This window comes from Strongylocentrotus purpuratus, unplaced genomic scaffold, assembly GCF_000002235.5.
Source record: "Strongylocentrotus purpuratus isolate Spur 01 unplaced genomic scaffold, Spur_5.0 spur5_contig_852, whole genome shotgun sequence".
Lineage (NCBI taxonomy): Eukaryota > Metazoa > Echinodermata > Echinoidea > Camarodonta > Strongylocentrotidae > Strongylocentrotus > Strongylocentrotus purpuratus.
In genome coordinates this window covers 26092-47500 of record NW_022145560.1, presented here as the reverse complement: position 1 = coordinate 47500, position 21409 = coordinate 26092, and the positions used below count along the sequence as shown (strand labels likewise).

Sequence of the window (21409 nt, the reverse complement as noted above, 5' to 3'; positions counted from 1 at the left end):
AATTGCTGCATCACTAAAAGTGATGACAACAATTATATGGAAAGTGGAAGGCGCTGAAGGAGAATGACGTCAACAAAATGGCGTCATATACATGTCTGCAGTCACGTGATAAACGCTGTCCTCCAATCAGAAGTGTGCTAATAGCCGATGCAAAGCTCAGTATAATCCCGCCCTTGGATATGGCCTATAGAAGGAGAGAAAAAATGTTTAAACAAATGAATTACTGCATAATAACAAGGCATAATCATCATACATAAAGGAATCCATCACCATGTATTGATTATTAGTTATTAACTTTGGATATTAATAAGGGTAGCTTTTATTCAGTATTAGAAAAGATACGTTGTTTCGAGAAAAAAAAACGAAAAAAAAAAACGTTATTTGTTACCTGAAGATATAACACGAACACCCCCTTTAGGTACTGTGTTTAAACCCCACTGTCCTACTTGTAGCTTCTTGCTCCCTCTATATAAAAAAAACTTCCCCAATCGGTGCCTGTTGGTGTCCCATGATCCTCTTTTTCTTATGTTAGTTGAGAGCTGAGTTGATGACATAGCCGCCTGTCAGTAACCTGGCTGGGTGGTTTAATCCCTTCTGGCCCAGTAGTATTGACGGTCTTTAAGCGTAAATAGTTGATTTGTTCCTCCTCGATCTCTATAGTCCCCCCCTTTTTTCTCTTTCTTTCTCTCCCCTATCTCTCTCTCTCCCCTTTCTATCTGACTCTCCCCAATCCTCTCCATTCTCCATTTTCTCTTTCTTTTACCCTTCCCCTCTTCTATTTCTCTCTCCCGACGGGCCTGACATTTTGTATTGCATCACTTAGTTTTATCTTACCATGCCTCTCAGAGACTGTTTTGCAGATTTCGTCATAGCGCCCTCTCTGGACAAGACGATCAAACGCGTCGTTCCACCAGTTGACGAAATCGGGGTTATTGTGACGTGTCATGACTGAATTCCCTCCTTTCAGACACTTATTCTGGAAGTCTGAGGGCGTGATTCTCATCAAGGCGGTATCGTATTGAGCTAGGGCTGAGACAAAGATGACATCGACCTACAGACATAACGAAAAAAGAAAGTAATTAAGTAGTCCCAGTTTCTGATTCCTAATCATGGATTTCGAAAGTTTGGCGGCGTGATTCTTATCAAAGCGCTGGTTTACTGCGTGAGGACTGAAACAAAGATGGCATAGCCTAAGGAAATATAGAAAAAAGTAGGGCCGGTTTTATTTCATCATCATTAATAATACTACCGGTAATAACGAAAATAATAATATCAATAGTGATGACAATAATAATAATTATTATGATGATAATGACAACAATAGTGATAATAATAAAAACAGTTATTATAAATATACATAATATTAATGATAACTATTACAACGACAATGATGATAACTTTGTAAACCACGTAATCCGAATCAGTATCAGTGCTGTTCTTCCTGAGGGCGCCCTACAATAAATCATTACCCCCAGAATTTGCCAGGTACACAATGTGGAGAGCGGCAAATGTGGATGAATGGCTTGCCAACCCTCAACATTTGGGAATCAATCGATCGTTCTCAACATTTTGTTTCATAAATTGTGTTATTCATTGAGTGATTTCAAGTTGGGTGTTAGTGTTAGTGTTAGTGTTAAGAGCAGTCAAGAGCTCTTAAATCGAGCGAAATATTTGCTGATGAAATTAAGAGCCCGATACCGATATCAAAATCGATAGCTTAACACCAGCTGTGACGTCACCACATACTTGATTTCACGACGATGATTTAAAAATAGTACATACAAACTTAATATATCATGAAAAGTACAGAATAAATTTACACCTATTTCTCTGGTCTTATAAAATAACTCATTTTACACAAAAGAATATATGAATTACCTGTTTCACAAATTTGTATTTGATCGTCAGACAATAAATTGGCGTCGTTCGTGCGTTGACTGTTGTGCGGTACAACACTAACACCGAACTTGAAATCAACATTTGCTTAATCCCTAGGGGCTAGTGTTAGTGAATAGGACATTTGTACGTCAAACATTAACACCAGCCACAAAGGTCGTGTAGCGACTAATGTTACAGTGCATTCATTTATAATTCACTGGTATACATATTGTGTTTTTAATACAAAATGGCCGCTTTAGAAGTCATTGAGAGTTCGAGGATTTGGTATTACGCCATGTCCTCAGAACTGGTTTTAACTCGATTTATTATATAACGATGTTTATTCATTAGTATTTTCATCACATGATGAATTAACATAGATGTACGCGTATTTATTCATAAGTATTTAGATCACGTGCTTAATTAACATACATGTGCGCGTGTTTTGAACCAATCGCGCTGTAGTTGATTGGCGCTTTTCTGATTTTCCTGTGCGGGAATCAGTGAGCTGTTTTAATATTGGTATACACACATGCTGTTATTGTGTCGATTATTGTACCTAGAAAATTGTATCCAACGAGGATTGAACTGCTACGTCCCCGGACCATTCCTGGTGGACGTGCTCACCTATTTACATTTTGTACGTTTTGCAAGATCAGGGGCGGATCTAGCTTTTTGCTAAGGGGGGGGGTTTGACCAAAATAATGACGATGCGGAGCATCGTCCACGAGCCGCGAAGCGGCGAGCCGATTTTTTGGGGGGTGTTTATTTGAACCCCGTAAGTGATGTTTTCCTGGCATCTATTAACACAATGGAGACCATAAAAAGCAGTGCATGATAACCTCTTTTTAAATCAAGTAACAGTTTAATACATAGTTATATCCAGAGTTATCATGTGTTTGGTTAAGTTACCAGATGAGTTGAATATCTTCTCACAATATTTGCACTTGAAAGGGTTTCTCTCCAGCGTGCGTTCTTTTTTCTTTCTTTTTTTCTTCCTTTTTTCTTTTTTCTTTCTTTTTTTCTTTTTTTTTTTCTTTTTTTTTCTTTTTTTTTTTTTTTTTTTTTTTTGGGCCGCCCAAGGGGGGGGGGGGGGGGGGGTTGCAACCCCCCAACCCCCCCCCCCTGGATCCGCCACTGAAGATATATTTTGACTCTCTCGATGTTCAGCATTGACGACACTTTAATTCACCAGCAGTGAGAATAGAACATTTAATATGATCTAACGTTTTTCTCACCTGCATTATTGTTTGACAACCTTTTATCATCGACTTCATATGATATATATTGTCTCGACATTTGATTCTTCGACCTGCATCGCAAGTTACTGAAGTTGATCTATTGACATTGACTGCATCATCATTGTATTCATCTGTTAACTGATTCATCATCGTCTTCATCACCGTTGTCTTCCTCATCGTCGACTTCATCATCGCTGTCTTCACCAGCGTCGTCTTCATCGTCGACTTCATCATCGCTGTTTTCACCAGCGTCGTCTTCATCATTGTTCTCATCATCGTTGTCTTCAACATCGTCTTCATCATCGTGGTATTCACCTAGCGTCGATCATCGTCTGCATATCCTACGCGATCGACAACCAGCTCATCGACCACTGTTTTCGACTAGCTAGTTTCTACATCTTTCTAGAACTTGAAGAAGATCTACTCTGAATTCAACTCCAATGACTCACGTAACGTTAATTATATTGTGATGTATGCTTTGCATTGTTTATCATTGTGATGCCTTATTTTGACTGACTGAGTGCCTGTTGTTGAGTGCGTACGCTTACTAACACATATTTTACATGTTTATAATTGCACTAGTTCTAGGCCTATACCTGGTCTACTGATCTAGATCTGCTATAGTCTAGATCCACCGATATATTGTTGTATTCTCGTGTTGTGCCTTCCGTACACATACACAAGTAGAGATTTGTTTAGTGGTTTCTTGAACCACAATATTTCGTGCCTATGTAAGTAAATCTAAACGCTGTCTAGCTTAGATTTGTGTAGTATTTTCTTGACTGTTATTATTCAGGCAGTGTGAATGATATTTAACTGACTTGTTTTAGTACTGTCTTAAGTTGTACTGAACAGGACTCCTGATATTTCGAGACTTGTATTAAGCGGTAATCATTAATACCATAGTGACTAAGTTGAGTCTCCTTTACATTAATGTGCTGTTGGAAGTTATCTATGTTTGATTATTAATAGTAACTACCAAGGGCCTAGTGATAGTTTAATTGTCTGTCGCTGTTGAGATAGACAGAAGAGGTTTCTGATAATTCTGTAATCATTGTTTCTTATGTGAAATTATAGAATATAGAACCAGTTTTTAACCATGAGCAATTTGTCTGGATGTGATCATTTATTAAGTGTTTTCTTGTCTGGAGGGATACTGCTTTTTAGTAGTTTAATTAAAAAAGGGAATTATGTGGGATTACTAGTTAACACGCAACAAAGTCCATACCCCATGTAGTTTTCCAAAGTCGGTTCAGCAGACGACAATTTTGCAAAATCGATAACACTAGCTACCGGAAGTTGACGATATTCAGAGGTCAAAGCCTTAACACCAGCTGTTTTCCATTTCGGTGTTTAGACTGGTGTTAGTGTTTATTAAACACTAACACCAGCCTTAAACACCCAACTTGAAATCACTCATTGTGATTTGAAAAAAATATTACCACACTGTACAAAATGTTCATATTGTTACTGATTATTATTGTATGGACAAAAAGCAGAAATCAATAAATCAAATCAATTCACATCAAATCAAATCAGCGGTACCCCAAGTTTAGGCCTACCCAAAAAATGCTGTATTACCCTTTGGGTGCCAAAACATGGGTCGGTCAGTCGGAATTTGTTTTTTTCACATTTTTTTTAAAAACTCTCTCTTTGGGCTTTATTTCTCAGTTTAGAATATTTTGAAACTTTTTGATGATATCAAGAAAGTGTCTGGACAAGGAATGAAAGGTGCAACACAAATGGCAGGTGAAAGAGTTGCATGGCGTGCTCTCGTGAAGACCACAACAGCGCTTTACAGTGCCAACCTGAAGTTGATGATGATGAAAACTTTTTTCTTCTTAAAAAAACGGATTTTTTTTATTTTTTAAAAGCCGATTTCAAGATTTTGGGGTCGGTCGCAAAGGGCAATACAACATCTTTTTTGTAGGCCTTATATACTAACCTCTCCAGTGTTGAGTGCTTCAACTAGTCTATCTGATGAGGCGATATGTATGATCTGGTCTTGACGCAGACTCGAACCCTGCAACGAAAGAAAAGGCCATCAGATTTATGATTATTTTTTATTGATTCATATCGGGAAAAGGGTAACTTAGCTCCCACTATACAGCATTTTTCTATTGACATTACAGTTGAACTAGGTTAATGATATATGATTATTTTGCAAACGAGTATTCGTTTGTGCCACGTCTATTAACTGCTGTGTTAAATCTTAAAATGTACTATAGAATTTATTTTAAGTGTTCTGTATCAACGTTATGCTTTTTAATGTTAATATGTTCATGTTTATTCAGGGACCCATGGAAGAACACTACATATTGGTCAATGGGCTACCCTGACAAAAAATTAGAAATAAAATGAAATAAATAAATAAACAGCAAAACGATGGTAGGCATACACGATAGAGAGAGAGAGAGAGAGAGAGAGAGAGAAAGAGAAAGAGAGATAGAGATTGAGAGATCGAATCGAATCGAAATCGAATTAAATCGAATCAAATCAAACCTGTCCAAATCAAATCACAACAAAACAAAATCTAATCAAATTAAAACAAATTTATCAAAATAAAATAAAAATAAAATCCAACTATACCGCAATGTCCGTGTATCGGGCTAGACAGAACTCATCGTAGGCCCAGCCATCAACGAACCCCACATTCAGGTTTGTCACATCATCGTATGAGAGTGTGCTGCCGCTCTTTGCATACATTGTAACTTTGTTAGGTTCCATGAAAGGTTTGGTGAAGGAGTATGTCAGCAGACGGTCAAATGTTTGGATCCAACCTGAAAGGTAATACAAAGTTTTAGTATAATGGTCATGAATTAGGTTCAATGAACATAATTCGAAGCATTTGCGATTTTACAATATTCAATGGTGGTTGTAGCGGTTCAAATCGAGTCTAAAGTGATGAAATAGTATTGTAAATAATAAACTCTTTATTTTTGTATCGCTCCCTCTCAAGCTTTAAAACAATGTTTCTCGACTACAATCGACCGACCTATTTACTATTCCCCTTTGGAAATTATATATCAGGACTGCATATTCTCATATAGTGAATACTAAAAAAAAAAAAAAAAAAAATCATTTTGCACCCCGAAATTTGAAAAAAGTGCCGACCAAAATTTCGGGGGGGGGGGGGGGGGGTAAAAAGCACTACAAAAAAAAATCATTTTGCCACGCAAAAAAAAAAAAAAAAAAAAAAAAAATGATTTACTTTTTTGGGGGGCCGGCCCCAGGGGGGGGGGGGGGGGTTAAACTTCCTAACCCCCCCCCCCCCCCTAGATCCGCCCCTGGAAGTATTTAAAGTGACTCGGTAATATTGTTGAAGGTTGATGAAAAAATTGCTTAATTTTTGTATAAAATGTTACTTACTCTATTTCTTCTACTGTACTGACCCTCTGACAAGCAAAAAATCCTGACAAAATTCTCAAACCACAAAGATATCTATGGTTTTCTTTGAAGGCGTCGATGTACGACACCCTCTAAAAGTGATTAACAGTAAATTCTCCCAACCATTTTTGAATTTTCCAAACCGTTTTTCCATAAAAAAAAAGACATAAAACAGGCTATAAAAAATCTGTCAACACTGAAATGTCTGGAATGGAATGTAGAGCCATTTTATTGCTTTGTGACGATTTACATTCACATAAAATGTAATTAAATTGTACTAATATAGTTGGGAGAATTAAGGAATCGATCAGATCAGTTTTTCTCAATTTGTACCATGGCATGAATAATGGTCCGTTTTCACTCAATTTGTCAGATTATCTTTAATTGTACATCTAGCATTGAAGTCACTACCTTAGCATCACTATCTCTCATCTGAACAATGTTACCAAGTCCCTTTAATTGTTCATGCACACAGTATCTACAATCCTGCACTTTTTCAGCCTTTACTCTTCTTTACTCGGTGCACTACCAATCTAATAACAGTAGCATTCACATCCTAGCAGGAACCCATTCACAACCTGGGTGGAGAGAAGTAAGTTTAGAGAAAATGCCCTTTGCAATTAGAACTTTATTATCTACTCACCCGAGCACCCGTCATACCAGCCTCCCATTAGCCCCTGGCCGCCCCTGGGCCGCTGGCCTGCGTTGCTGTCCCAGCAGTTGCCATAGACGTCGTATACCAATTTGCAGTTCTTGTTAGCGATGGCGCAAACTTGTGATATTAATTGAAAGAGAAGTAAATAAACTGATACAGGTTATGAAACGTTGATGCACTTGCCTGTGTTAATAGTAAGAACCGTTTACAGAGAAAAGGATAGAAATCAATATTTTGTGAACCTGTTCAGAAAGTTTATGTGGTGTAGATTGATACACTGCTTAGAACGGAGAGTTTAATCATGGAGTTTGTATCTATTTTGTTTATAACCATAGGATTGCAGATGTTCGCTCATTAATATAAAAATATATATAGCAATGAAGCAAAACCGCTTTAGTATTCTGTTACAAATATTCGATTACATCAATTATTTGACTTATTCAAAATCTTAAAATTTTAAGTCTATATTTTTGTTTAACTACATTGTGAATATGTGTTTTTGGTACATCCTTCATTACCAGGAGCATCACTAGAAATTTTCGAGGTGGGACTTGGAGGGGGGGGGGGGGTGGGGGAGGGGGGGGGGTGTAAGAATTTCACAATGGTTTTTTTTTATGGGGTCAGATTAAAATTTTCTGGCCATCAAGGAAGCAAGCAAGTAAAAGGAAAGAAAGACAAAAAGATAAGACTTGCAAACAATTCAAAACTTAGAATTTGCCGATAGAAAAATTGATGGTTGAGGTGGGAACTCCGGCCTGCCAATTAAACAAATAAACCCCTCCCCCTATTTAGCGACGCTTCTAGCTGCTAATGCCCAACTAAAAACCGAGTAGTTCTAAATATATTACTCATTGCGGATATAGTATCGAAAATAATATCGCTAGTGATATTCGTTTGTCTCGCAATACCCGTCGAGTATAAAAGACGCTTGCTTACAATATATTTTATCACCTGACGAAGTGTTGCAACGGCGCACGAATACATTGCGAGACAAACGAATATCACTAGCGATATTATTTTCGATAAAAACCGAGTGTTTCTTACCCGCATCCACTATATCTGGATTAAATCCCCGGATCGTGTAAGTCTCTTCATCCCTGCGTCAAAGATCAAAGGTCAAGGTCAAGAAAGGTCAATGAGAACGCGAATATATTGGTAGACAAACGACATTATGAGAGACGCAAGCCTAAAAAGGGGTAAAAAGAAGATGTTGTATTCCCCTTTGCGACCGACCCCCAAATCAATGGTGGGCTTTTTAATATTTTCCCCTTTTATTACATAAAACATGTTTAATGAATACACAAATATGTATTTTGTTTGTTTAAATGGGATATAAATCCAAACAATCATCAAATTATTCAAAAATTCTCACTCGTCTTCTGGCTTCGAAATCCTTCGAAATCCTGCTAGCGTAAACAAGTAGACCCGTGTACGTATATATACCATACACTGCACCAGCTATAACAACCAACAAGATTTGGGCGACGTTCCCGGTTTTAATTGTTTTAGGGTCTACGTTCGCTGTTTTGAGGGGGGGGGGGGGGGGAAACAAGGAACTCCGACCGACCGACCCAGGTTCCGGCACTTAAAGGGCAATACAACAGTTTTTTGTGTAGGCCTTATAGTAAGGTACAAAGACGAATCCAACAGGGAAATAATGTTCACTTCATACCTTCACTGCAATATACTTATTCATGCAAAGCTGCCACTCCTCAGGCACTGGCCTTCCTATGAAATTTAATGGCATGTTTCAAATAATTTCGTTTACTATTCATAAATACTCTGGCTATCCGCCGAACTTCCAAAAATGTGCATTCGAACAACCCCAAACAGCCAGGTATCCGTTTGACAAAGACTTTTTTCAATGACAAATGACAAAAATCACTGACAAATCTGCTGATAACAAATCAGAAGCAAGGACTTCACTAGCTTATAAGAAAAACTGTCATTTGTCACTGATGACAAGTTTTCTGAAATGAGGCCCTGGCACGTAGATCGATATGACACACGTACAAGCCCGACGAAGATAATAATTATATTGAACTTGGGGAGAAGTGGGCCGTTGCGTGGGATGCGTCTGAGTACACAAAGGGGCGTACACCGGAAGCTATACAAGAACGTCAAATAAATTGTAATAATAATCCTTATGATAGATTATGTCGTATTTATCCAGGGTAGCCTCACCGGTATCAATAACATTCTACATGTAATCATAATCACCCCGAGAATCCGTTCCACTAGCTGTCTGCTAGCTGCCCTAACAACAAAGAACTTGAAGACGATAGACTTCATGCACGGCTGATCTCGGGGCTAATCGTCATGCACGAAACGGAGTTTGTTTGTTTGTTTACTACGGCAGGCAGCCAGTGAAAACTAATTGGTTTAATAACATTATGGAAATGCAAGCATTACTTTAAACAAACATAACTTTGTTATTCCTTGCTCATTTTTCCTGATTGAGGTGTCATATGAAAAGGCAGAAACCCAAATTTCTGAAATGTGATTTTCTCTTTGAAATAAAGATACCGTTCGCCAAATGATTTTTTGATACCCTTTCTTCAAATTGTTTTTAATCACTCATGCATAACATATGCATCATATATACATCATATAAAAGAGGAGGATCTAAGCTTTACAATATGTGTCATTCATTTATTAATTATAATTGTGATTAAGTTATGATAAAACATCGATTATGAGATGTTAATGCAATAAGGTACTAAGTGGGTGAGGGCATACCACTGTCTTTTGTTCATGTTTTTGTTTTATCTAGCTGACTGATGTTTTCATATAATAGCCTATTGAAACCCTTCTTTTCATTATGTTGCTTGGGGATTTCTGAGATAGCAAGTGCTTAAAATGTAAACACATTTTGGGCGTAGTTCAGTTCAGTTCAGTTTATTAAAAATTAAAAAAACCATGACATAGCAATCATGAATAACAAACATAATCAAAAATGAGACCCCCTAAAGCAATGCTTGTGAGTGGGGCCTCTGTGAAGGATGGACCTCTCAATCCCGGCGGATTTGCAAAGAGACCAACGTGTTTCAAGGATCCGCGCAATTCAAAACATGAAAGATGGTAGGATACGATCATGGGTACGATACAGTATGACGCGCGCAGAGCCCCCAAAACACGCAGGTCCCAGAGTCCGCCAACCGAGATCAAGACGTTCATTTACAACAACAAAAAACATGGTAATGTACACAACTGATTACAAGGAAATGGCAAGGTTATGTAACTTTAAAAACATATTTACAAGGAAATTACAAGGTTATATAACTTTAAACCATATTTAGTAGGAAAAAAGCTGAATCACTGACAACATCATGAACCCCCTGTAGTAACTTTGCGAGTTGGACGATAATGGCCTATTTATTATAAAGTTAACTTACAAGTATTCAATGTTGCTACCGTAGTGGCCAATTGCAATCATCCAGATCTTTTCGTTACTAGTACCTGGTTCAAAGAAAGACAAAAAGGACAATTTAAGACAAATCAATTCAATTCAAGTTTATTTCTCCTTTTGGTTAACAATCAACATATGTATGTGTGTGTGCGTGTGTGTGTGTGTGTGTGTGTGTGTGTGTGTGACTGGGTTGGCAGGTAGTTCAAATAGAATAAAAATATGTAATACTTTAATTTTCATGGTGAAGTATGTTATATTTATGTCAAGATCGGCGGGACAAGTACCAACTTTAGAAAAGATAAAGAAAACTATTTTGATTATAGGGATGAGGAAAAGAAAAATAGCCATTAGAATAGGAAAGCTGGGATTACATTTTTTAAAGTGGGAGCAGCTTAGTATTAATTAAGATTGGTTTTCCTCTCCACCGTGAGCTTGTTAAAGTGTAACTCTATTTTGCAGCCTGGCTAATAACTTACATACTTAGTATATTTTTCTTGAGTTGAGAATGTTAGCAGACATCCACTGAGGAGTGTGTGTGTGTGTGTGTGTGTGTGTGTGTGTGTGCGTGTGTGTGTGTATGTTTGTTTGTGTTGGTTGATAAGTTTGTTTTGGGGAAATCATATTGGAAATTTAACAGTAGTTTATGTATGGATAAAGATTTTGTTGAAGAGATGAATAAGGAAATACAGGAATTAAAAGCTGAATGGTCATTACAGATTTTGAATAAATTAGTATTTTGGGATTTTTTAAAGATGAAAATGAGAGAATTTATTATAACATACTCGCGGAAAAAGGCAAAAGCAAGGAGGGTTGAAATTGAACTGTTAGAGAAACAAATCAAGGATTTAGAAGGCGAACTGGTAGTGGGACCCACTAAATATATTGTTGATTGTATTGAGGAGAAAAGGGATAAACTAAATAAATTGTATGATTTTTCTCGACAGGGCATTAAAATATTAGATCAAGAGCACCTTGGTTTGAAGATGGAGAAAACAATACGCAATATTTTGAACAGTTGTTAAAATCGAATAAAAGGAAAAGTGTAATTAGGGAGGTGTACAAAGAAAATGGGGAAACTACTAGAGATAAGGAGGAAATTTTAAAGGAAATTAAACTATTTTATAAAGATTTATATTCTTTAAGGGCTGATATAAATCAAAACGACCCTTTCTTTTTTAATGATATTTCAAAGTTAAATGAAGACAATAGGGAAATCTGTGAAGGTAAATTAACTAAAGATGAATGCTTGAAAGTTTTAAAAGAAATGAAATTGAATAAAACCCCGGGAAATGATGGGTTCACAGTTGAATTTTATTATACTTTTTGGCCAGCTTTGGGTGATTTGTTAGTAGAAGTATTGAATGAAACATACAAAAGGGGGGAATTAACGGCATCTCAAAAACAAGGGGTAATTACCTTAATTGAGAAGGAAGCAAAAGATACTCTCCATAAAAATTTATCGACCCATCACGCTTTTGAATGTAGATTATAAAATTGTATCTAAAGTTCTAGCAAAAAGAATGAAAGAGGTTTTAAATGAAATAATTCATCATGATCAAGTTGGATATATAAAAGATAGAAATATTGGGGAAGCTGTACGATTGATAGATGACTTGTTATTTTATTCTATGCATTATGGGGAACAAGGGAAAGGGTTTTTGTGTGCAGTGGATTTTGAGAAAGCTTTCGACTCTGTATCTCATAGATATTTATTTCAAATATTGAAATTGTTCGGTTTTGGAGATTCATTTTGCTCTTGGGTAAAATTATTGTATAAAGGGATAAGTAGTTGTGTTATGAACGGTGGTCACTCCACGGGGTATTTTGAAATAGAAAGGGGAGTAAGGCAAGGGGATCCATTATCGCCATATTTGTTTTTGGTTGCCATCGAAATTTTGGCGCATGCAGTAAGGAGGGACAACGGTATTAAAGGGATTACATTTGGAAAATCTGAAATTAGGCAAGTGTTATATGCAGATGATATGACAATATTTTTGAAGGATATTGATTCGGTTAGAAGGTTGCAATATATTTTTGAATCATTTGAACAAATTAGTGGTCTTAAAGTGAATAAAACAAAGACACATATTATGTGGATGGGTGAGGATGAGAACAAACCTGATGGGCCTTTATTTGGAAATTTGGTTAAGGAAATACATATTTTAGGGGTTAGTTATTCATTAGATCGAAGATTAAAAGAGGATTTGAATTATAAAGAAAGTCTAAGTAAAATAAAAAAATTGCTTGTATGGTGGAAACAAAGAGATTTAACTATTATGGGTAAAATACATTTGCTAAAAACTTATGCGCTTTCAAAATTAAATTATATTTCATCTCTCGTTATTGTCCCTCATTGGGTATATAAAGAAGTTGCAAAAATTTCATTTGAATTCATATGGAGGGGGAAAGATAGAATTAAACGGGCAATAATGTATCAGGATTATGACTTTGGAGGATTAATAATGATTAATTTTGAAATGTCCGTTAAAATACAGCGCATAATGTGGATAAAACGTCTTTTATATGGAGAGAAAAGTTTGGGATGGAAATTGTTTTTTGATCATTGCTTACAGTTTGTGGGTGGTAGATTTTTTTTTTTAATGTGATTATGATTTTAAAAAGATTAAACTCGTTTTAGATATTCCACCATACTATATGGAAATGTTGCAAGCATGGCAAGAGACAAGTAATTTAAGATATTTGGAGGGTTATATTAATCCAATTATTTTTAATAATCAGAATATATGTATAAATGGGAAAAGTATATTTGATAGATACTTGTTTGAAAGAGGGATTGTTCAACTGAATCATTTGGTTGAGAAAGGTCATGTTAAGTCTGTTAAATATTTTATGAACCTCGGTATGAAAGGTAATAATTTGCTTATGATTATTGATATTTATGATGCGATACCCAGGTTATGGAAGGATGATTCAGGGTTAATAGAATTCCTCGAGGTTGATTTGATAAGCTTTAATACTTATTTCCATATTTCTAGTAAAAAAATACAGTTTGTGGATGTGGATTCAAGAACAATCTATGATTATTTTATCAAAGCACTGCAACAAACGTATGATTTGCAGGTAAGGGATGGGCAAAATGATTATGATTTTATAGATAAAGAATTAAAAGAAATATTTGTTAGACCAAGAATTACTATACTCATTAGAAAACAACGTGAATTTCAATTTAAATTATTGCATGGAGCCATATACACTAATGAGCATCTTCATAGATTTGGTTTTGTTGGTGATAATTTATATTCGTTTTGTAAGCAGGAAATAGAAACATACAAACATTTATTTTTATCTTGTGGGAGCGTTCAAAGGATATGGCAGGCTTTAATACAACTTTTTGAGTTAGATGAAATTAAAGATTTAGAATGGCGAGATATATTTGTTGGGTTGGTAGGTAGTTCATATAGAATAAAAATGTGTAATACTATCATTTTCATGGTGAAGTATGTTACATTTATGTCAAGATCGGGGGGGGGGGCGAGTACTAACTTTAGAAAAGATGAAAAAAAAGCATTTTTAAGTATAGGGATGAGGAAGAGAAAATAGCAATTAAAATGGGAAAGCTAGGATCACATTTCTGAAAGTGGGAGCAGCTTAAGATTAATTAAGATTTGCTTTCTTCTCCACCGTGAGCCTGTTAAAAGTGTAACTCGATTTTGCGGCCTGGATAACTTATTTAGTATATTTTTCTTGAGTTGAGAATGTTGGCAGACATCCACTGAGTGAGTACTGTGTGTGTGTGTGTGTGGGGGGGGGGGGGGTGGGTGGGTGGGTGGGTGAGTATGTGTGTGGGTGGGTGAGTATGTTTGTGTGATAGAGGGTGAGTATGTTTGTGTGATGGAGGGGGCAGGGAGGGGCAGGATTGTTTCAGTAAAATTACCTCCAGATTTGTTTAAGTTTTTTTGTAATATATAAGTAAATAACATTTACAATTGACATATTATGTTTAGGTACTTATACGTTTACTTTGTTGCTAAGTTATATTATACTGCAAATAAGTTTGTGTTTAATTATGTTTATGTAAAAGCATCAATATTGAACACGTTTATTTTATTCAATTGTATGTCATGGTTTGTATTACACATCTGGAGAAATAAAACAAAATTGTTAAAAAAAAAAAAGTTAGGGAGGGGGATCTGGGATTATCAGTAAAATAACCTCCAGTTTTTTAATAATATTTTTTTGTTACTATAAGTGAATAATATGTATTATATACCTCACTTAAGAAATCCAGCCATCTGAATGTTCGAAATTGCATTCATAAACTTTAACTATTCCTGTAAAATTCCCGGTAAAATTCCAAACCCATGTAATAGTTCTAAAAAATAGTTCTAAAATCCCGGTAACCATTGCAAAAGTAAAAGAAGGGCCCGTTTAATGGAGCTGCCGCGAAGCATCCAGCACGCGAAGCCGTTTTTTAATCCATTTTTAATGTATATATCAGAGAAAACTGCAAAGTATGGTATCAGTGCGCGATGGCCGAGCGCTCTAAGGCGGTGATTTTAGTTACATTAATGTTTGTACGCAAGAGATCGAATCCCATCTTCGACAAAAGTTTTTTATTTTTTATTTTTTATTTTTTAGTCTCCTCTCAAATATACACTCATAAAAAACAACCGTGCAGATAAACTAGATAAAGGCCAAGGTGGTGTCATAAGTTGACTTTTTTTTCGGCATATAAAAGTATTAATGACTGCTTTAATATTCGAGAAATAGTTGTCTCAAAGTAGTCGTTAATACTATATTATTGACTTATAACTTTATGGTTATGTACTTTAAGTTTACTTTCAATTATTGCTCAGTTATATATATATACTGCATATGAGTTTTTGTTTAATTATGTTTAATATGTATAAGCAATCAATATTTAAAACGTTTATTTTTTAAATTAAATTGTATGTTTGTATTTGGAGGAATAAAACAAAATTAGTTTGAAAAAAATCGTGTGTGTTTGTGCGTTCATATAGGCCTATATGTATATATGTATAATATATATACATATATGCCCAAATACACATGTATAAACAAAGATTTGAAAGAAACACAAAGACCAACAGGCCTATCGAGGTGATTCCCAGACTAACAAAAATAACATAAAAATTTTCATTTATCGTGCTTATTATAAAGGGGGAAAATCAAGGAAAGATACAAAATAGCTCTGAATAGATTATTTCACGAATACATAAACAGCAAATAAATGCACTACACTATACTGCTATACAATGCCAGACGAATAAACCCAGACTGACCTAGACATGGTTCGGTGTGTTACAAGAAAAGCCCCAAAAATCTATTCATGTAAATTGGATGGATATTGTGGAGAAAGGTCGAAAAGGTAGGTCGACAAATATTTATCATTTGTGACTCCTATTATCTGGTGTGAAAGCAGCTAATGGGAGAATTGCCATTTGGGCTACAACCAGTTCGTCTATTACCCACTTTGTATATTCCCAAATGGTCTATACACCCAGCCAGTCTACAATCCACATGGTCCAATCATTCGGTCTAATGACCATTTAGGCTCATATTTATTTGGTATAATTTCCATTTGGTATAGTTCTAATAAGTCTATTACCCATATGGTCTAATAATCATTTAGTCATAAATAATAATAATCATCAAAATAATGTTCATTAGATCTTATGGATGGTAGACGAAATGAGCGTTCGAAAAACTGGGATTTAGACTAACTGGAAATTAAACTAAAAAAGTAAGAGGCCAAATGGGTAGTATACTTAGTGGAGATTTCCCAAATGGAAATTATACCAAATGACTATCACCCTAAATGGCCAATTAGACCATGATAAGTAGACGAAATGATTATGAGACCATGTGGATAGTAGACTGGCTGTGTGTAGACCATATGGGAATAGACTAAACGGCTATAAAGTGGTTATTGCACACAGTCAAACTGACCCTTAAAGAGAAGGTTGAGTTCTGGGAAGAGGTGAAAAATAATTTGTGAGCGTTACTCATTCTTATTATGCAAGTGTGGAAGAACATCAGATTAGACATGTTCCCTGAAAAGCATGGCTCTTCAAATGCCTTCATATTCTAATTATGCATGTAAAATCGTAAAAATCGGGGGGCCGGCTTTTTACGCCACGTGTTCTTGTAGTCCCATATACATCTTTCTGTGTACAGTGCTTGTAACTTTACCAAGACTTGGCCAAATTTCTTATCATTTTGATGATTCCAGAACCTTCCAATACACACAAATTCTTATATGCTAGATGATCAACCTTTTCTGATCGATTCCACACCGTTTCTTTCACAATGCAATCGCAAGACCAGAACTCAACTTCATCTTTAACTTGCAATACTCCATGATTTATAATAAAGGCTCCTCTACGGGTCCATCTTCCCCTGTGATATTATTTGTGATTTGTTGATACATATTGTTGTGGAATAAGGCTATATAGAAAGCTGTACCAAATAATAATATGTTTGTTAATTTAGGTTGCGTTCAAATTGATACTACTAGTTAATTTATATAGCAGCTTATTTTTAACCGGGGGCAACGGTACACTATGATTGAATTATAATTAAAAAATAATATGCCCTGGGGGGTGCTTCACAAAGATCCTTAGTTCGAACTTAACTCTAAGTATACTTAAATATTATGGAGAGCCATTTGTAGCCTTAAAATAAAATATATTCAAAAGCGAAAATTGAGGTATTTTAGACTTTTTATAAATTCCACGTCAAGAACATGAAATCTCCTTGATAAAATAAAATATGAATGATTTGAATCATCATTTTATTGCCTTTTAAAATAACTTTTACAAAATAATTTCATAGATGCAAACGGCTTTACATAATTGCTAAGTCCAACTTAGAGATAAGTTCAACTTAGGATCTTTGTGAAACACCCCCCTGGATAAAATTGTGAGGTCACGATAATGTAGGGAAAAATGTTGAAGCACTAAAAAACGTGTTATAACAGAAATCAAATATTCTGGCAATAAATTAATGTAATTGATTGATAGGAACAGAAATTTAGTGTAGAAAAAATTGTAAAATTATATGGTGTAGAAATATTTGTATAGTTGTGTTGTGTAGAAATAGTAGGTCACTGCTTATTTAGAAAAGTTGTCCCGAGAAAACTTGAAATTTTGTTGGCATACAAAAAACATGTACATTAAGGAAGGTATTCAGTCGTTGCGTATTTTCCAAAGAAATAAAATCCAAGGGGCCAACCTGGATAGCAGAGTAGGCCTGTTGTACAGAGTAGGCGCGTACGCAGGATTTTTTCAAGGGGGGGGGGGGGTTAACATTTTTAAATCGGGCCGAAAATTTCGCAACGACTCAGTCAGCCGCTGAATAAGCGGGGGGGGGGGGGGGGGGGGGGGGTAAGAGGACACTTTTTTTTGGGGGGGGGGGGTCTCGGAATTTGAAAATTTGACATTTTGCCCCGTTGGGGAGGGCAAGGTCAAGTTTTTTAGGTCAGCCATTGGTATAATTATTTTTTTTTGTACGCGGCGCCTGGTACAGAGTATCCTTGTGATTCAATATCGAAAATTAGAGGAGTGTACCCGGGGCGTCTTTTTTTAACCTAACCTTGCCATCCTATCGCTGCATTTGATTTGCTCGATAATAATCGTACGTCATGCGCTAGTCATAAATATTCATGATACGCACGCACACAGAATCAGAGGTGATAATTAAATTAAATAAAATAATTAGATTTTCATACAAAAATTATGCAAATGCAAAGCTATGTTTAATTAAAACGAATGACATTGCGAGAAAATCGGGAGGCTTACCGTATTAAAACGAATGACTACGCAGGTCATAATTTGTACATAATCAATGCGACATACTGGTAAAGTACAGAATCTGGCCGATTTCATTTTGATCTCCACCACATCGTATACCAATGCAAATATTCATATATTCAAATATTAATATGCAGCGCAGGATGGCAAGGTTAGGTTTAAAAATGTCGCACCCGGGGGGGGAGGGGGGAGGGGGTTCTCACATATTAAGATATACGGGGGGGGATGCCGCTCTAATGGGTCACTTTTTCACAAAAACATAGGTCCCATTTCTAAGAAAAATATCCCAAAACATGGATCCAGTTTTTTGCTAATTTCAAAATCTAAAATTTGTAAAACTAAATTTGCTTTATTTCGAGAAAAAAATCCCCCTAAATGATCCCTACAAATGGGAACTGGTCTGAGTAATACCCCCCCCCCCCACAGCGTACCTTTATTCTTTATATCCGATCGTGAGTTCAATGTATATTTTTTTCAAAGGGGATCAAAATTTCCAGAACCAGTAGTTTCTTAAGATTTTGCTAAAACACACAGAAAGTTCTGAGAGGATGTAAATTGTATCCATCAAGAATAAACCATATTGACACCATCATTTCACGAAAAAGAAATAGAGAATATCTAACTTTATGGGCAATAAATATAGTACGATTCCGGGGGGACGGGGGGGACACGTCCCCCCTCAATTTTTTTAAGGGAGGGGGATAATCCCCCCTCGAAATTTGAAAAATGCAAAAGAAATGTATAGCAAATACTGACTAAAGACTGCAAAACACTTTTAGGTTCTGGGAGGGGGGGGGGGGGGGCCAAAGAGTGCACGTTTAGAAAAATAAAAATGCAAATTTTTCCTCGCTCGGTAGCTACGCTCCCTCACATAATATCTTTCAAAATGTACGAGTAAATATTGCAAAAAAGTGAAGTGTGAAAAAAGTAAATTGTTTGTTTTTAAACCATAGTTTTGCTAAGTTCTGTGAGTGGGTATAGTCACTTTCGTCACCTTCACCCTTTCGTTCACTATATGCTCCCTTACACTGGCTTACTGATGGGGGGGGGGGGGAGAGATGCCCCCCAATTAAAATTCAAACGTGGTTTATTTCTAATTCGATACCAGTGATTTACAAATGTTGGTAACATGGCATGATTTTTCCATAAGCTTCCGGGGCTCTGCCCCCTGGTTGCTCATCTGACCGTTATTAAATGCCTAAAACCCCTGATCTTTCGGGGGCTCCGCCCTCTGGACCGCACCAAGGGCCCGAAGGTGGGCCAGCTTCTGGATGCTCATCCGATCGTAATTTAATGCCTAAAACCCCCGAGCTTCTGGGGGGCTCGGCCCTGGGCCCAACTCTAATTAGTTACCTGTATGCCAGTGTCAAATAAGGTATCAAAATATGCTCATCTGACCGTAATTAAATGTCTAAAAACCCCTAAGCTTCCAGGGGGCAGAGCCCCCTGGATCCCACGCCAATTTATGCTCCACTTGCTTCGCTCTACTTTATCGTAAATACTTTACCCCCCTCCCCCCCCCCCCCCCCACTTTGAAAAACGTTCCATGGGGCCTGCATGTAATATGTAACAGTGGTGGTGATGCGGATTTTTTTCACCCCCCCCCCCCTCCCCAAAGACGTTTTTGCTCATTACGCCACTGCTCTCCGTCCCTCGCATTTCGCCCCCCCCCCCGGTCGTGAAAAGAAATCGCCGCCCCTGCATGTGTCCATACATACGTGCATCGGACGATCCAGAAGTGTATACGTTGACTGGCTGCGCCTCGCCCGTGCTCGCCCCGTTGGATTTACTCAAGCCGACGATCCCAAGCACCAACGCGGTGATGCTGATGATAGCCAGTAAACCAACCAATAACACCGTTTCTCTGTTCTCTCTCATGGTGAAAGTATTGGTATACACCAAAACCTATGCAAAAAACTTTACACCAAGTTAAAACAGAGTTCGACGTAAACAGACCGACAAGCGTGGAGCTAGTTTCGAAACTGTATAGGCCTACATTTCTAGAGAGGAATAGAATATCGCGGTTTCAGCGAGTATGATGCACTTGAATAATTGATATACTTCAGTGAATCACAATAAAGAGCACTTTTTTTTGAAAATATTGTTTTTTGGAGAGAAATAAATTCCATATAGTTTGTTAATCAGACTCTTGGAAATTATAAACATATTATATTATTATCATTATAGTTATAATTTTTATCATTTTTCGAATCCAATTTAATATCATTATAATTGCTTCCATTGTTATTAACATTTCTCATCATTATCATCATTTTTTATTATCATCATATTATTGCTGCTGTTGTTGTTGTAATCATTGTAATTATCATCATTTGTCATTGTAATTATTATCGTTGTTATTAATTTTATTGTTAATTAGATTATTTGAGGGAATTGAAATTGCCCAAAGTCTTTGCAAAAGTGGTGTTTGAGGCCTAGGCTATATAATTTTGTTATGACTTGTTGTCGGCTTACTTCGTTCCAGCGGATCTTCACGTGTTCGGGTCGCACGAACTTTCGTGCAGGAGGCGTGATGGGCTTAGTGGTAGAGCAGTAGTCTCGTAACCGGGAGGTCCCGGGTTCGCTACCAACTCGACACATTAGTGCCCTTCTGTAAGGCATTAATCCTTATTACCAAGTCCCTCTGAGAATATGAAGCCGTCGGTCCTTGGTTGCTCACTTACAAGCGCACTCATATTATCTTTGCAGTCAGGTTGGACAAACAAACCAAGCAACCAAAGTGAATAATCAAGCCCTAATTCCAAAAGGTTCTAGCATGTAACGGTTATGAAAAACACCCCTCTTACCGCCAAAGTGTCCGGGCAAGTTTACCCAACACTTAAAAAAAAAAAAAACCTAAAGCAAATTTACGAAAAAAAGCACCTCCACCAGACGCTTTTTAATACGATAGGCCTATACTTAAACACAAGATTTGATAATAGATACCGAAAGGCCAGCGATCGACAGTTCGTCGTTGTCTGATTGTATGGGATGGTTTTCACAAATAAACGGTTTGTGTTGTTGTTTTTTAGTATTATTTGCGGTG

General features: G+C 36.6%; 1 protein-coding gene across 1 annotated transcript; it reads right to left on the bottom strand.

The window, feature by feature from the left end:
- Positions 1-137: 137 nt before the first annotated feature.
- On the bottom strand, positions 138-20964 carry LOC105442905. Its single transcript, XM_030994758.1, has 9 exons — positions 20839-20964; positions 20082-20268; positions 10557-10620; positions 8206-8258; positions 7150-7311; positions 5709-5899; positions 5065-5142; positions 835-1051; positions 138-184 (listed from the first exon to the last, which is right to left on the bottom strand). The coding sequence occupies exons 1-9, from the start codon at positions 20962-20964 to the stop codon at positions 138-140; spliced, it is 1125 nt and encodes a 374-aa protein (XP_030850618.1).
- Between the last annotated feature and the right edge of the window lie 445 nt (positions 20965-21409).

Coding starts and splice junctions, on each gene's coding strand:
- LOC105442905 (XM_030994758.1), bottom strand. CDS start 20,964: ATGTGTCGAGTTGGTAGCGAACCCGGGACCTCCCGGTTACGAGACTAC. Junction 20,269..20,838: donor TGAAGATCCGCTGGAACGAA/GTAAGCCGACAA, acceptor TTTTTTGCATAG/GTTTTGGTGTATACCAATAC. Junction 185..834: donor AACAGTCTCTGAGAGGCATG/GTAAGATAAAAC, acceptor CTCCTTCTATAG/GCCATATCCAAGGGCGGGAT.